Source organism: Heterodontus francisci, chromosome 2, assembly GCF_036365525.1.
Source record: "Heterodontus francisci isolate sHetFra1 chromosome 2, sHetFra1.hap1, whole genome shotgun sequence".
Classification (NCBI taxonomy): domain Eukaryota; kingdom Metazoa; phylum Chordata; class Chondrichthyes; order Heterodontiformes; family Heterodontidae; genus Heterodontus; species Heterodontus francisci.
Window position 1 is genome coordinate 104641407 of NC_090372.1, and position 15629 is coordinate 104657035.

The 15629-nt window shown below is 42.5% G+C and overlaps 1 protein-coding gene across 6 annotated transcripts in view; it reads left to right on the forward strand.

Moving 5' to 3' along the window:
• dgkb (diacylglycerol kinase, beta) overlaps window positions 1-15629 on the forward strand; it is a 1110826-nt gene that overhangs the window by 500379 nt on the left and 594818 nt on the right. For all 6 annotated transcript variants that reach the window (XM_068051143.1, XM_068051127.1, XM_068051112.1 and 3 more), the window contains 3 exons: window positions 1928-2013; window positions 8392-8481; window positions 10390-10550. In XM_068051143.1, the coding sequence (XP_067907244.1) occupies window positions 1928-2013; window positions 8392-8481; window positions 10390-10550 (337 nt within the window). The remainder of the gene's footprint in view (window positions 1-1927; window positions 2014-8391; window positions 8482-10389; window positions 10551-15629) is intronic.

Below are 15629 nucleotides of genomic sequence, written 5' to 3' on the forward strand. Positions count from 1 at the left end.
GGAAATGAACACAGTTCTGACTAGCAATTTGTTCTGACTAGCGATTTATCACTCAAGGTTTGATGTATGGATACTGATTACTGTACAGAAGATGAAGGAATAGCATGAGCAACCATTGAAGTTTTAAGACCGGAGGGAGAATTGCTATTTAAATTCAGTATTGCAGTTACCACAGCATTCCAAGAGTGGAACAGAGTAGCAGTTGGTAGGAATGTGCCCTGCTCTCCCACTGGCATGGTAGTTAATTGTCAACTCTCCCTCCCCACTTCTAACTTCAGTTAAGTCTTCCGATGCAAATTTTAACTTAGGAACATGATTTTTGAGCTTGAATATTTTTCTTGCTGACTTGGCAGTCATCAGACCAGTTACTCTCCCAGTGTTTGTTCAATGCTCAAGATATTGGTCCGAATCTGTGGAGTGGTGTTTCTAAGTTATAAAGGCATTTTATAGATAAAAGCTGACAAAAGATTTTGCCATTGCCCTGCACCAACAGAAACTGTTCATCACACCAATAGGAATTGATCTTTTCAACCCTGTTAGTTCAGTATGGACTACTGGTGTGTTGCAATTACATTGCTACATTCCCAACAGTAACATTAAGCTATAATCCAGTAAGGAGACGACATAATTGAACTTGCGCCTTAACTTAACGGAGACCTTTCCTAAAAAAATAGAACTTTCTCCAGTAATATCAAAAATAGTCAATTTGAATTGATTTGGTTTTCATATATTTCTATATTTCCATGTGAAAAAATCATAACTGAACCACAAAAATTCTAAGGCACAATTACTTAAAATTGTGTGGGGTATTTAACAAAAACTTCACCAAACATTTTCCATTTAGAAAGTCCTCTTTTAAAGGCTTTTTACAAAACTGCGCAGTAATTTAAATGTGATTGAATAATTTTTACCAGCTGATTATTTCCATGACAAAATTCAAATTAATTAATTTATGTACCAACTAAAATAAAAAAAATTCTCTAGCTGAAATGGTTGATAGCAAATCCAAAGGGCTTGAGACTGAGTATCAGGGCTGTTGATCAGTTTAAGTCACAATTCCAGGTGGGTAAATTCTGTTGATAAATGGAAAAATACCTTAAATGATAAGTTTTCCAATGCAGTGGGGGAGAAAGAGTTTCTCGGTATCCAAATACATAAATGCGAAAAGGGATGAATAGGTTAAAAGAAATCCATTACAAAGACAAATTGAATTTAAAGGTTTCAATTGAGAGGGATTGAATACAAAAGCAAAGACAGAAACAATTAGAACACAACTAGAACATTGTGTGCAGTTTTGTGCTTCTTGCTTTGGGAAGAATTTTATAGTCCTACAGATATTTATCAGGATGAGGAGTCTGAGTTACGAGGAAAGGATAATTCTGTGACATCAAGAAGATTGAGAGGAATTTGACGGGGTGTTCAAGATGATAAAGGGAATAGCTGAGGAAAACATAGATTATTTCCATTGTTGTGTAAATTGAAGGCACAAGATTATAATCTGAAGAAAAGTGTTAGATAAATAAAAGGAGAAATTAGAAAAAACTTATTCATCCAAAGAGTTCTTAAAATGTTAAATGCTTTGCTTCAGTTGGTGATTGATGGTAAATTGATTACCAGCATTCAAAAATATACTGTTTAATCAATGAGGAAAGGTTTAAAAGAGGAAGGAGAAAAGGGAGAAAGCAGGAAAGTGAGAATGGTTTGGGGAAATAGCAGGAAAACAGAACTGTGTAAAATCAACCCTGTGAGACTTCAATTCATTGGCAGTAAGAAGCATTGAATGGCTTTCCACCTCAGCTAAAATTTCTGAGTTTCTATAGTGATAAATCCTCTGGGGAAAAATGTAGAAAATTGTAAATCTGCAATTTGAAAGGAACCATTCCTTCAAAATGGTATGTCACACACCAACTCAGTATCTTTTTTATAGGTTAAATTTTTTCCGAGATGTTCCGGACTTTAGAATTCTGGCTTGCGGTGGAGATGGAACAGTGGGATGGATCCTAGATTGCATAGGTAAGATTATTGTCTGCAATGAATCTCGCACATACACCCAGAACAATGGATGTGTGTTGGAAACCTGATATAAAAAGGGAAAATGTCCAACTTGATGACAAGTCAATCAGTATCTGAAAGAGAAATATGCATTAATGCCTGATTCTTGGACGAAGGCTCTCACATGAAACTTTTCTTTCTTGCACAGCCTAATTGCTTTGCATTTCCTGTCTTTATTTCAGGAAAATGAATGTTCTGGGATGCAGAAAATTACAAATGATGGGATGTGTTAAAAAGTTATAACACAAAATGAAGGTGTCTAGTGATTCAAAAAAAAAGATCAGGCAGTTTATGCAAAAAGGGAGGCTGTTACAGCCCTGCTCTCATGGTCAGCTTGTTTTTTTTTAATGAATGTATTGATGTAGATACAACAACTTATATTTATATCGCACGTTTAACACAATAAAATGTCACAAGGCGCTTCACAGAAGCATTATAAAACAAGATATGACACTGAGCTACATAAGAAGATATTAGGTCAGATGACTAAAAGCTTGGGAAAAAAAGGTAGGTTTTAAGGAGTGTCTTAAAGGAGGAAAATGGGCTTGAGAGACAGAGAGGTGTTGGGAGGGTATTCCTGAGCTTAGAGCCTTAGGGCCCTTGACGTTGGGATCCGTGGTGGGTGTTGGCCTGAAGGTGGCCCCAGATGAGGCCCGCCATGGACTTCGACGCTGGCAGGGCCCAGCCCAATATCGCCGGTGGCGGCGAGGCCTCATGGCAACAGCACCCACCGCCCCCACCCCCGCCACTTGGCAACAGGACCACAATTTAAATACTTAAATAAATTAAAATAATTGAATTAATGAATCTCACGTCTCCTCCTGACATCCAGCCGCAATCTTTTCATTCCGGCAGCTGGCACTGCCATGCCTATGGATCCCCATCTGAGGAAATGAGGCGGAACACTTACGGGCGGGGTGTTCAAGTTTCTCAGAGCGGGGGTGGGGGAAACCGTGCCAAAGTCGCGTCATTGGTGTAGGGGATGGTGGGAAGGGTTAAAGTTGAAAGTTTGTACAGTTTGGGGAGGAAAGGTCAGATGGTAAAGTGCTTGAGGAGGAAGGGCAAATAATTAATTTAATCATTATTGGGTGGGTGGGAGAGTGGCAAAAGAGATGTTTTTATTTATTTTAATTCAAAACTCCTTTAAATATTTAGATTCCCCAGTAGGGCTGACAGCCCTTTAAAAATGGCGTCAGCACCTGCGCACTGGCAGCTGATGCCCATGCCAGGGATGGACAGCCCACCCCCTCCACGTGGTCGGGGCGGGAGGGATGGCGGCCCACCCCGCCCCGGCTATTTAAATCGCGGTGGCTCTTTGGCATGTGACCTTCACAGGTGGGCCGCCACTTTTTATGCCCAGTCGGCCGCAGACTTATAAAAGTCAGCCCATGAGGTCGGCTGCTCATCTCGGGATCAAATCTAACAGCTCTGACATGGAAGTGCCACCGCATAGCCCCTGCGATATTTCATGCGAGGTCTCATTTCAGTGGAGGGGGTGGAGCGGCCGCCCCCGATGATGTAGAGGGGGCAGCCGCCCTGTCCTTGGCAACGGCGTCCGGCACCACCGTGCAGGTGCCGGTGCCATTTTTAAAGGGCTTCAAGCCCTTAGAAGTAATTTTAATTTTTAAAGTGATATTGTGATGCATTGTGCGTAAAAATTGAAATAAATGCTGGAGGCCCTTTCCCACCTCCCCTCCCTCCCCCACAACAATGTTTGTTTTCGGGACGCTATCAACAAAATGAACTTTATTACCAACCTCAACTTTCCCTTCCAACCTCTTCACTTTTGCCCTTCAACCACTTCCCACCATCCCCACAACCAATAGGAATAATTATCCCCTCTCCTCCCCCACCTCCCGCCCTGATAATTGTATTCCTCCCCCCTCCCCATTAATGTCTCGCCTTGGAACTGCGTGCAGGTTGCGGCCAGTTGGCTGTAAAATCGGTGTGAGACAGCCACCGGGGGCAGGTAAATTCATTTGCATTTTAATTTATCAAATTTCAATATTTTAATGAAGGCCCTGCCGCTTGGTGGTGGGGGAGCGGCACCGAGGCCTCGCCGCCACCACTAATATCTGGAGGGGCCTTCTCGGCGTCGTGGGTCATGGCGGACCTCTCCCGCTCGCATTTTACGGGCCTCCCCGCCACGAACCGCGGCATCGAGGGGCTGGTAAAATTTAGATCATAGTTTCTAATTTCTGCCAACTCCACGTGCCCCAACATTTTATATGCACTTTACCACTGGAGTTCATATCTCACATGATTGACACATTTGCAGTTTGGTTTCATAGTGTCTGCATTTTTAAAATATTTAATAAGAGTATGAATTTCTAAGAATTTGAGAAATAAATTACTTGGTTCAACACAGTTAAAGAATGTTCCGCCACAAACAAATGCATTCTTATTGAGCTATCTTACCTTGTGTTATAAACGTTAAATAAAATTGTTCCAGATTTTCTTCATAGAATCACAGAATTGTCTTGGTGATGATGAAAGTAAAACATCAAAACAATTAAGACATTGCTAACACAGTTGTAATCCAATCCTCCACAAGCAAGGCAGCCAAGCTTCATTCAGAGCCCCAACACTGAAAGAGCCAGATGCTCCGCAACATAAAAGGATTATAAATGCAACAGTGTGTATCTGGGAATTCATGCGTAAACAATTGTGCCTTTTGTAGAATTGATTTATTCTTCTAGCTAAAAGGAAGCAAAGTGCAAGTAAAACTAATAATAGTTGCGCAGCTATCCCCATGGCTCAGTAGGTTTAAGACTGAGAGTAACTGGGCTATGTTGACTAAAAAGGATCCAGGTTTGATCCACAGTCTGAGCCAAGTTATCAGATCTCAGCTGAAGTAGCAGCAAGACCATTACAATTGATCTCAGTGGTCCTGTGCTAAAGAGTCAAAATTAGTCCACCAGCAATCCAGCCATGATTGCTATCCAGCAACCCCAGCTGAAGAAGTCTGTGTGTAGGTACTGGGTAGTGACAGACTAAGGTACAACTATTCCCTTGCATTTTAAAGCCTGCTAGCACACATGAAGGTCAGCCAATTGAGAGAAATGACACTCACAGAACCATACCCCAGTGTGAAATGGCAAAAGGAAAAGATCAAAGGGCCTCACTTGGTGCCAGACGTATCCAACATACTAGAAAGAAGTCAGCTTAATTTTTGTGGCCTTGGCAATTTGCAGATCCTGTACATGACTACCCTCAGGCAAGGACTAGCCCTGGGATTGGGAAGTACCTGGAAGTTAATCAATAGTTTCTGATCCAAAGCTGGGACTTTGAGAGCAAGAGGGGTGTGCTAAGTACCTTTTTGTGATTGAAAAAAAATGTAAATTGGTGGTGTCGTACATAGTGAGGAGGAAAGCCTTAGATTACAGGACGATATAGATGGGCTGGTAAGATGGGCAGAGCAGTGGCAAATGGAATTTAATCCTGAGAAGTGTGAGGTGATGCATTTTGGCAGGACTAACAAGGCAAGAGAATATACAATGGATGATAGGACCCTAGGCAGTACAGAGGGTCAGAGGACCTTGGGGTACTTGTCCATAGATCACTGAAAGCAGCAACACTGGTAGATAAGGTGGTTAGGAAGGCAGACGGGATACTTGCCTTTATTAGCCAACGCATAGAATATAAGAGCAGGGAGGTTTTTTTAAAATTCATTTATGGGATGTGGGCGTCACTGGCTGTGCCAGCATTTATTGCACATCCCTAATTGCCCTTGAGAAGGTGGTGGTGAGCTGCCTTCTTGAACTGCTGCAGTCCATGCGAGTTAGATACACCCACAGTGCTATTAGGAAGGCAGTTCCAGGATTTTGAACCAGCGACAGTGAAGGAACGGCATTATAGTTCCAAGTCAGGATGATGTGTGACTTGGAGGGGAACTTGCAGGTGGTGGTGTTCCCATGCATCTGCTGCTCTTGTCCTTCGAGGTGGTAGAGGTCGTGAGTTTGGAAGGTGCTGTCTAAGGAGCCTTGGTGCATTGCTGCAGTGCATCTTGCAGATGGTACACACTGCTGCCACTGTGCGTTGGTGATGGAGGGAGTGAATGTTTGTGGATGGTGTGTCAATCAAGCAGGCTGTTTTGTCCTAGATGGGTGTCGAGCTTCTTGAGTGTTGTTGGAGCTGCACCCATCTAGGCAATTGGAGAGTATTCCATCACACTCCTGATTTGTGCCTTGTAGATGGTGGACAGGTTTTGGGATGTCAGGAGGTGAATTACTCGCCGCAGTATTCCTAGCCTCTGACCTGCTCTTGTAGCCACGGTATTTATATGGCTACTCCAGTTCAGTTTCTGGTCAATGTTAGCCCCTAGGATGTTGATAGTGGGGGATTCAGTGATGGTAATGCCATTGAATGTCAAGGGGAGATGGTTAGATTCTCTCTTGTTGGAGATGGTCATTGCTTGGCACTTGTATGGCGCAAATGTTATTTGCCACTTATCAGCCCAAGCCTGGATATTGTCCAGGTTTTGCTGCATTTCTACACGGACTGCTTCAGTATTTGAGGAGTCGCGAATGGTGCTGAACATTGTGCAATCATCAGCGAACATCCCCACTTCTGACCTTATGATTGAAGGAAGGTCATTGATGAAGCAGCTGAAGATGGTTAGGCCTAGGACACTACCCTCAGGAACTCCTGCAGTGATGTCCTGGAGCTCAGATGATTGACCTCCAACAACCACAGCAATCTTCCTTTGCTCTAGGTATGACTCTAACTAGCAGAGAGTTTTCCCCCTGATTCCCATTGACTCCAGTTTTGCTGGGGCTCCTTGATGCCATACTCGGTCAAATGCTGCCTTGCTGTCAAGGGCAGTCACTCTCACCTCACCTCTTGTGCTCAGCTCTTTTGTCCATGTTTGAACCAAGGCTGTAATGAGGTCAGGTGCTGAGTGGCCCTGGCGGAACCCAAACTGGATATCACTGAGCAATGATGGAGCTGTATAAAACACTAGTTCAGCCACAGCTGGAGTATTGTGTACAGTTCTGGTTGCCACATTGTAGGAAGGATGTGATTGCACTGGAGAGGGTGCAGAGGAGATTCACCAGGATGTTGCCTGGGCTGGAGCATTTCAGCTATGAATAGAAACTGGATAGGTTAGGGTTATTTTCCCTAGTGCAGAGAAGGCTGAGGGGGGACATGACTAAGGTATACAAAATTATGAGGGGCATCAATAGGGTAGATAGGAAGAAACTCTTTTCCCTTAGTAGAGGTGTCAATAACCAGGGGCATAGATTTAAAGTAAGGGCAGGAGGTTTAGGGGGGCTTTGAGGAAAATATTTTTCACCCAGAGGTTGGTTGGAATAGGGAACACACTGCCTGAAGGGGTGGTAGAGGCAGGAACCCTCACAACATTTAAGAAGTATCTAGATGAGCACTTGAAACGCCATAACATACAAGGCTACGGGCCAAGTGCTGGAAAATGGGATTAGAATAGATAGGTGCTTGATGGCTGGCACGGACACAATGGGCCGAAGGGCTTGTTTCTGTGCTGTATAACTCTATGACTCTATGGGATGCTCATGAAGGGTCTTTGTGCAAGCCCTTACACTCAGATTGTTCAACCCCTTTTCCCAGTGCAGCATGAGGAAAACCTTTTATCAGACAGCGAGTGGTTAAGATCTGGAATGCGGTGCCTAAGAGTGCGATGGAGGCAGGTTCAATTGAAGCATTCAGAAGGGAATTAGACTGTTATATGAAAAGGAAAAATGTGCAGGGTTGTGGGGAGAAGGTGAGGGAATGGCACTAAGTGAATTTCTCATTCGGAGAGCTGGTGCACATGATGGGCCGAATGGCCTCCTTCTGTACTGTAACAATTCTGTGATTCCTAACTCATCACTCACATCTGATTATATGTATCTGCTAAAAGAACTATAGTGATCAATTCATTTTTTTTAATAACTCCTTTGTTTCATTTGCACACAGCTGGGGTTTGGTTTTGCCACCGAAAAATTATTCAGTTTGTACTCAGCTGTTGGATTGGATGACCTGCGTTCAGTTTAATTATACATTAACCACCATTTTAAACATTACCATGCTACTGAGAATGCAAAATAACTTTACTTGGGTCTAAAACTCCTTTCCACCAGGAATAATGGCATACTGTTGCAGACAACAAACTTTCTGACATTACATACAAATCAAGAAGTTTCTTTCAATGCCACTTCCAAATAGCAAAATATTTCTCAGGATTTGTTAACTCTTTAAACATATGTTTTTTGGCAGATTCAATTTACTTGGCGCCATTTTTACAGAATGTTAGAAGTTGTAACATGAGACAACTGAATTCAATTAAAAATACACATTGTATAACTTTTGCTTATTTCACAGACAAAGCAAATTTACCACAACATCCTCCAGTGGCAGTTCTTCCACTTGGAACTGGCAATGACTTAGCAAGGTGTCTTAGATCAGGAGGAGGTAAGGACAGGAACTTTCATTTGTAATATTTTTGACTATTGATATGTATCTTGGGGTAAAGTTTCCACTAGGTTGTGCAATTCTCCCAAGATCAGCCAAACTGTTGCAAGAGATTGCAGAGTTTCAAGCGCAAGTTTAGTTCAGCACGAGTCAAGATTCCGCAATCTTTTGCTTCAGTTTAAAGGACATTGTGCTGGAGGCTGGCACCACCCCCAAAACATGCCAGTTCCCCCCAGATCAAATTAATCACCATGGCAAGTTTCTCTAATTGCATTAGTTTGCAGGAGGCTCTTAAAATTAAGCTTTGTTTAGGTGCAAGGACACTAATAGGCACCTGTTAAAAGCTTTTTAAATATTTTATTCACTTTAAAAAACTGACCACTCTACACAATGAAACTAGTAAATAGTTCTGTATAGATTTTAAAGTCATTCTTAGTTAAAATCAGGTGACTCACAGGTGGTGAGACAGACATTCTTATTAAAGTTGCTTATTTACTGTGATAAACCAATTTTCAGTTGTATTAATAAAGCTGTGCCAAGTTACCACTCTTAAATATATCAATGGATATTTATTAATGCAAGAAAAATAATGTTCTAAAAGGCTGCTTGATTGAGCCGGCTCATGGACTATTTTGCATTTCTGCAAATGAGTTTGAGAGGAAACTTGAACGATAAAATCAATTTGGCAAACTAGTGCAATTCTGGGCACAATTTGCACACAGATTGCCACTTGTGCCCAAATTGGAAACTCCAAAGATGATCATAAGTAAATTCTGCAGCCATGTGCAGTGCAATTGAGTTAAAGTCAAACAGAAACCACTATGTTCCCTGTACAATGGGCACTTTTGATCTGTAGTTTTCCATTGTTCACAGAGTGAGTTCTCTGCTGTATTCAGAACAGAATTCTGAAACTCCTGGTAGGTGAGCAGGTCTTGGATTGGGAAACATCTGTGAAGCTGTTGTCTTGGGCAGCAGAGATCTGTCTCCTAATGTTATAATAATTTTGTAAAGAAAACTTTTAAAATACAATTGTGGAATTTCTTCCTCTTAGCCAAATACTTTTAGCATTTTAAAACCATTTTTCCACTGTTTGCTCTGCTTAAAAGAGGTTAAATTGAGACAATAGGGAATGGGCGGCCCAGTGGCGCAGTGGTTAGCACTGCAGCCTCACAGCTCCAGGGATCTGGGTTCGATTCTGGGTACTGCCTGAGTGGAGTTTGCAAGTTCTCCCTGTGTCTGCGTGGGTTTTCGCCGGGTGCTCCAGTTTCCTCCCACATCCAAAGACTTGCAGGTGATAGGTAAGTTGGCCGTTGTAAATTACCCCTGGAGTAGGGAGGTGAAAGGGAATATGGGATTACTGTAGAGTTAGTATAAATGGGTGGTTGTTGGGCAGCACAGACTCGGTGGGCCGAAGGGCCTGTTTCAGTGCTGTATCTCTAAATAAATAGTAATTGGGTGCACTTGATATGAAACTGTGCTTACCGGGAGCACTGACTGGTTAATCACGGACTGATTTTTTAATCTGTTAATTTCATTGCATCTTCCACTGCTTGCTGGATGCACTTGACTGCAGAATTGGCCCTCAAATGTTTGGCCAGTGATACAATGAATGCAGATTGTGGTTCCAGCATTGGTCGCATTACTGGAAAGGAATGGCTTAATGATTTCTAAACTATTTTGCAACACAACCTAGTTTGAGTTTATTGTCTTAATCAAAATGTTGAAAGTGCTATAGAATGTAGAGAAAATCTATGTTTAGATCTGAGAGTGACCTAAAAATAAACTCTGGAGTGTCTCAGAATGTTAATTTTCAACCCTTATGTGCCTTTTAATTGTATATAATGCTGTTGATTTGCCATTATCAATGGTTTAACCAATGTGATACACTATTTTTTCTTCCCCTATAAGGGTATGAAGGGGAGAGTCTAATGCAGATCATTAAAGACATAGAGAACTGCACAGTGGTCATGCTGGACAGATGGAAAATTGAGGTGATTCCAAATGACAAAGAAGAAAAGGGGGACCCTGTGCCTTACAGTATTATCAACAATTACTTCTCCATAGGAGTGGTAAGTCTATTAGTGATATTACTACTTCAGTGGGTAATTTTTAAATGGAAATTGCAACTTGCTTGTTGCTGCTACAATTTACATTGTTTCACAGTAATCTTCAGGGATTTCAATGTAGCTGAGAGGCACCTCTGAAGAGAGATTAGAACCACATTTGACTATTCAAGAATATGTTGTCCCCATCAGAACTGAAGACAAATATATTTTCACACTCAGGGCTTTGTGCCTTGTTAGCTCTATAATATTTGTTATGAGTAGGAAACACATGGCATTTCATAGTTAAATTATGTGGAGGATGGTGAGTCATTATAACTTGTGAAGCCCCCTGTCATTTTGTATCAGCATTAATTCCCTGTGAGCTTTTGCATTTCTTATGAGCTGCTGTACTACCCCCAATATTCCATTAGGTCCTGCACTATTTCCATCAGAGACAGTGATTGAAAAATAAATGTGATAATTCATAGACAATAATTAAGTTTCAGGGTTTGGATAATAAACAAACTTACAAGTGAACCACTTCAGTTTGATTACTGCTTGTAATGCACTGCCATCAACCCAGTATCTTCTTTATTCAGCTAGATCATAAACGTGTGCTAAAATGCAGTTGTGATTCCTATTTCCGAAGTAAGAATTCAGTTTGCTTTAGTGATTTTAGGAGAGAATGATTTCACAGTTATTGTAATATTATGATAGTTTATAATATTATTACCAACATTGATGCTATCACCACTGTTTGACTACTTAAGATGTTTTACAGACGAGGTATCCGGTTTCAAGGCCTAGTTGTGCACAGGGCAGAAGCTATGCTGGATTCCAAAGTAAAAATGATCCACTTCACTGAACATATATATACATCTCTTTCATGAACATATCACTTTCCTAAAGCAACTCTAACCAGCTATCATCTAAGGCACAACAGGAACATTGCAAGTTAAAATCCCTGGCATGGCCTCAGTTACATCATCTTATCTGGGATGCCAGCAATGGCATTATAATTCACCTCACACTTCAAGCAAGTCATGGCAAATTGACCATTGCCTTGTTCCTGCTGGAGGTGGCTGTTGTAGATGTTGGGTGAGAACAGGAGCATACTTGGGTGAGATGCCTTGTGAACAAATAGCTTGCCAACATTTACTCCCAAAGTTTGCACATGAATAATGTTCCCTTGGGCAAGTTATTGTAAAGATGACTCGCATCCATGGAACTGTATTTGTAGAAGCAGTCAACGATGCCAAGAAAGGTAGAAATTGGGATTAGAGAAGGTAGAAAATACAATCGTATTTCTTCAATTTGACCTCTTTCTTTTTAATATTTATTTACTTAAATCTCCAGCCCATGGTATTTCAGTAAAATTTGCAATAGTTTTAATTGTTTCATCTTCAAATACTAAACGCCACTTTGAGTTAGCTATTTTCTGGGGGTTGGTGAAGATAATGGTGTGAATGACATACACAAAGTCATAGAGTCATTACGGCACAGAAGGAGGCGCTCTGTAGAGCAATCCAATCAGTCCCATTCCCCTGCTGTATCCCCGTAGCTCTGCAAATTTATTTCCCTCAAGTTTTGAAATCATGCATCGTCTCTGCTTCCATCACCCTTATAGGCAGTGAGTTCTAGGTCATTACCACTCGCTGCATAAAAAAGCTCTTCCTCACATCTCTTGCCCAAAACCTTAAATCTATGTCCCCTAGTCCTTGTACCATCACCTAATGGGAATGGCTTTTCTTTGTCTACCTTATCTAAACCTGTCATCATCTTGTACACCTCTATTATATCTCCCCCCTATCTCCTTTGTTCCAAGGAGAGCAACCCCAGCTTCTCCAACCTAACCATGTAGCTAAAATCCTCCATCCCTGGCACCATTTTGGTAAATCTCCTCTGCACCCTTTCAAGGACCTTCACACTCTTCCTAAAGTGCAGTAACCAGACCTGGATGCAATACTGTGGTTGTGGCCTAACCGGAGCTTTATGCAGGTTTGAAATACTTCCCTGCTTTTGTGCTCAATACCTCTATTTATAAAGCCCAAGATCCCATCTTCTTTGCTAACTACTCTCTTGTCTTGCCATCTTCAAAGATCTATGCACACTAACCCCCACATCTATCTGTTCTTGTACATTCTTTAGAACTGTGCCATTTAGTTTATATTGCCTCTCTCAATGCCTTCTGCCAAAATGCATCACCTCACACTTCTTCACATGGGGCTCATGCCCAAATATCTCTGTCTTTCACTAGATTATATTTTTGAGGAAAACTAATCTGTGACTTGTGTATTCAAAATGCTAACCCTGGAAAATAACAAATGTTGTGCAACATGCATGTGGGGCTGTATTTTGTGGGAACGATGAGCCAGAAAGACAAGGGCAACCCTGCCTCGGTTGTTTGGGGGTCCTGGCCGGATTTTAGCCTCATCGTGCAGCTAATGAGCTGCAACTGGGGCTTCCATCCTTTTAAGGGATGCGAGCCCACCTCCGAGAGATGCCAGCCAATCGGAGGGCCAGCAATCTTCAGTGTCAGCAGCACCATCAGGAGCGGTGGCCACTACTGGGTCTGCACCCAACTGAGATGCAGCAGTGGATGCTGCCCTCACAGCAAGGTAAGTGGGGTTGGGAGTTGCCGGGGCTAGTCAGACAGGCCCTGACGAATTGGGAGGGGGTTGGTAAGGGTCGGGCTGGGTGTTGCTGTGAGGGCATCCAATGCCATTGGGGGGCCCCTCCATTGGCCACAGAGTTCCTGATTAGGAGGGCAACCCACTGAGCCTGCAGGGAGGCCACCAGGCAATCTCCCTATGCAGTGCAGGGCCCACCCGCCACTGGCAGAATGCCAATGCGGTGGGAAGGCGATGGGCACTCCAGCCTCTGCCTTTCCTCCTATTTTCTGGCACCCCCTGCCTCCTGTCCTGCTCTTGTAGGCCCCATAAAATATAGCCCTGGATTATGCAAAGAACTATTGAGGACCAAAAGTATTCAATAATTATACTCAAGGATGCGTGTATAAATCTCTTGCCTACTGAATAAATAAGTTTTTTTTAAACCATACTTCAGGTAAATGATCTGAAATGATTGACCTACTTTCCTTTCTTCAGAAATGCTGCCTGAACTGCTGAATATTTCCAGAATTTTCTGTTTTAATTTCAGATTTCCAGCATTTGTAGTATGATGCTTTTTTTTAACCTTGTTTGTTACTTTATCCTATCCACATCATCTAAAATAAAAATGTTTTCATATGAAAAGTTGAAGACTGATTTTTAGTTCCCTAATCCTGATCAAGTTTCGGACTGTAGACATAATTTTACAAAGCTTGTTCCCAGAATTACCTCTTACATGCAAGAAAAATAATTGCTGTTTATGACATCTGGAGTAATCCTTAATACCAATCAAAACACAGAATGAGATGCACTGCATAACCCAAGAGGTCTTATGCCTTTTTAAAGAAAACAATGGTTTCCTAATTTTTGGAATTTCCTTGACTTTCCTTTCAGCTAAGAAGGACAAAACTGATATCTGCCATGCTTTAGTCAACTGTCTTTGCAGGTGCTGAAAACAAGGCTCAGGCATAGTGCAACCATTTGATTGGCAAACTAATCAGTGCTGAGTTGGCTGATTTCAGGTGAGATTCTGATGGAAGCACAAGTGCTGGGCTTGGTGCCTTTTACTAAGGAGGAGAGGATCAGTTGGAGTTCCTGATTGCTATCCAGTGACTTCCAGAAAGCAAAGTTACACAGGCCTTAAGTGACGATGAGTTTAGATTTATTTGGGGTGGACACATGTTCAGAAAGCCTGGATAGATTTAGGTACAAAATTCAACTCTTAGCGCTGTAGTTTCAGTGCTGCAGATTTCGGATGCCATTTTGGTGAGGGCATTAGCATGGGAATTTCAAGCATCTGCCAGAGTATGCAGATTGTGACATCAATGTGTAATGCTGATTTGACTCCAGTGCTGCCATCTAGGACCTCACTGCTCCAGCTAATACCCTCTCATAAACACATTACAGCTAAACATGTGTTCAGCAGCAGGAAGGCCTCCCCCCACCACCAGTGCCAATTAAAGGGATCATTAATCACTCTCAGGTTAATTGTTGATTAACTTCTGCTGGTTCTGATTGAGTTTGTAGAAGTGCTTGGTGATTTGCAGCATTGCTTAAAGATGGTGAAGTCAACAAGGAGTGGTGCTGCAGATGGAGAATGGCATGGTTCTGACTTCAAGGAAGTCATAGATATTGTAGTTAGCATCTCCCTTGGCCTGCAACATGAGAGGAAGACAGAGCAGAAGTACAGAAGAGAACAAGCTGTTTACAGAGGGAGGAGGAGGAGGGAGAGAAGGGCTCTCAACAGGAGGTTGTATCCATCCAGTGTCTTCAGGGAGCATTTCTCTTACCTCAATCTCAGCTAGGAACAATGTGTGCAACGTCTCTGTTTTAGGAAAGAGTTGGAATTAATACATATAAAGGGAGCTGTGCTGCCACATGAAACATCATAGAGCAGACCTTTGTGGTGTTCAAACAATGGCTCTGCTGCCTGGACCACTCTGGAGGAGCCCTGCAGTACTCGTGTTTGTCATTGTCTGCTGTATCCTGCACAAACTGCACTATCATGAGGGCACAGCCCTTGCCACCAGGTAGAGAGTGACCGCTGAAAGAGGAGGAGCAGGAGAAAGGGAGGAGGCAACCAACACATCCCCTTTCTGGCTGGACTGTCTGTGATTGCCTTATTTGACCATATTTCCACTCAGCACAACCCGAAATCCCCACTCTACAGCAGTTACACGCCTTACCATCCCTCTGTCACTGACCTCATAGTGTTCTCTTGGCCACAATGCTGAAATAAAAGCCACCACGAAACAACCATTCCAAAACAACTTTTTATCAAACAAACCATCCAATTTCCACACAAAAGTCAAACAATCACCCTTGTTCATTCCTTTAGTGCCTGTGCTGTAGGTGCCTTTGCCTGGTTTAGTGCTGCTATGCAGTGCTACCCTCGAGGTTGCACCATGGCTGGTGGAAGGCTGTTGACTTTCAGTGGGGGTGACTGCAGATGGCCTTACAGGACACCCTCAAGCAGCTCTGGCCCTAAAAGACT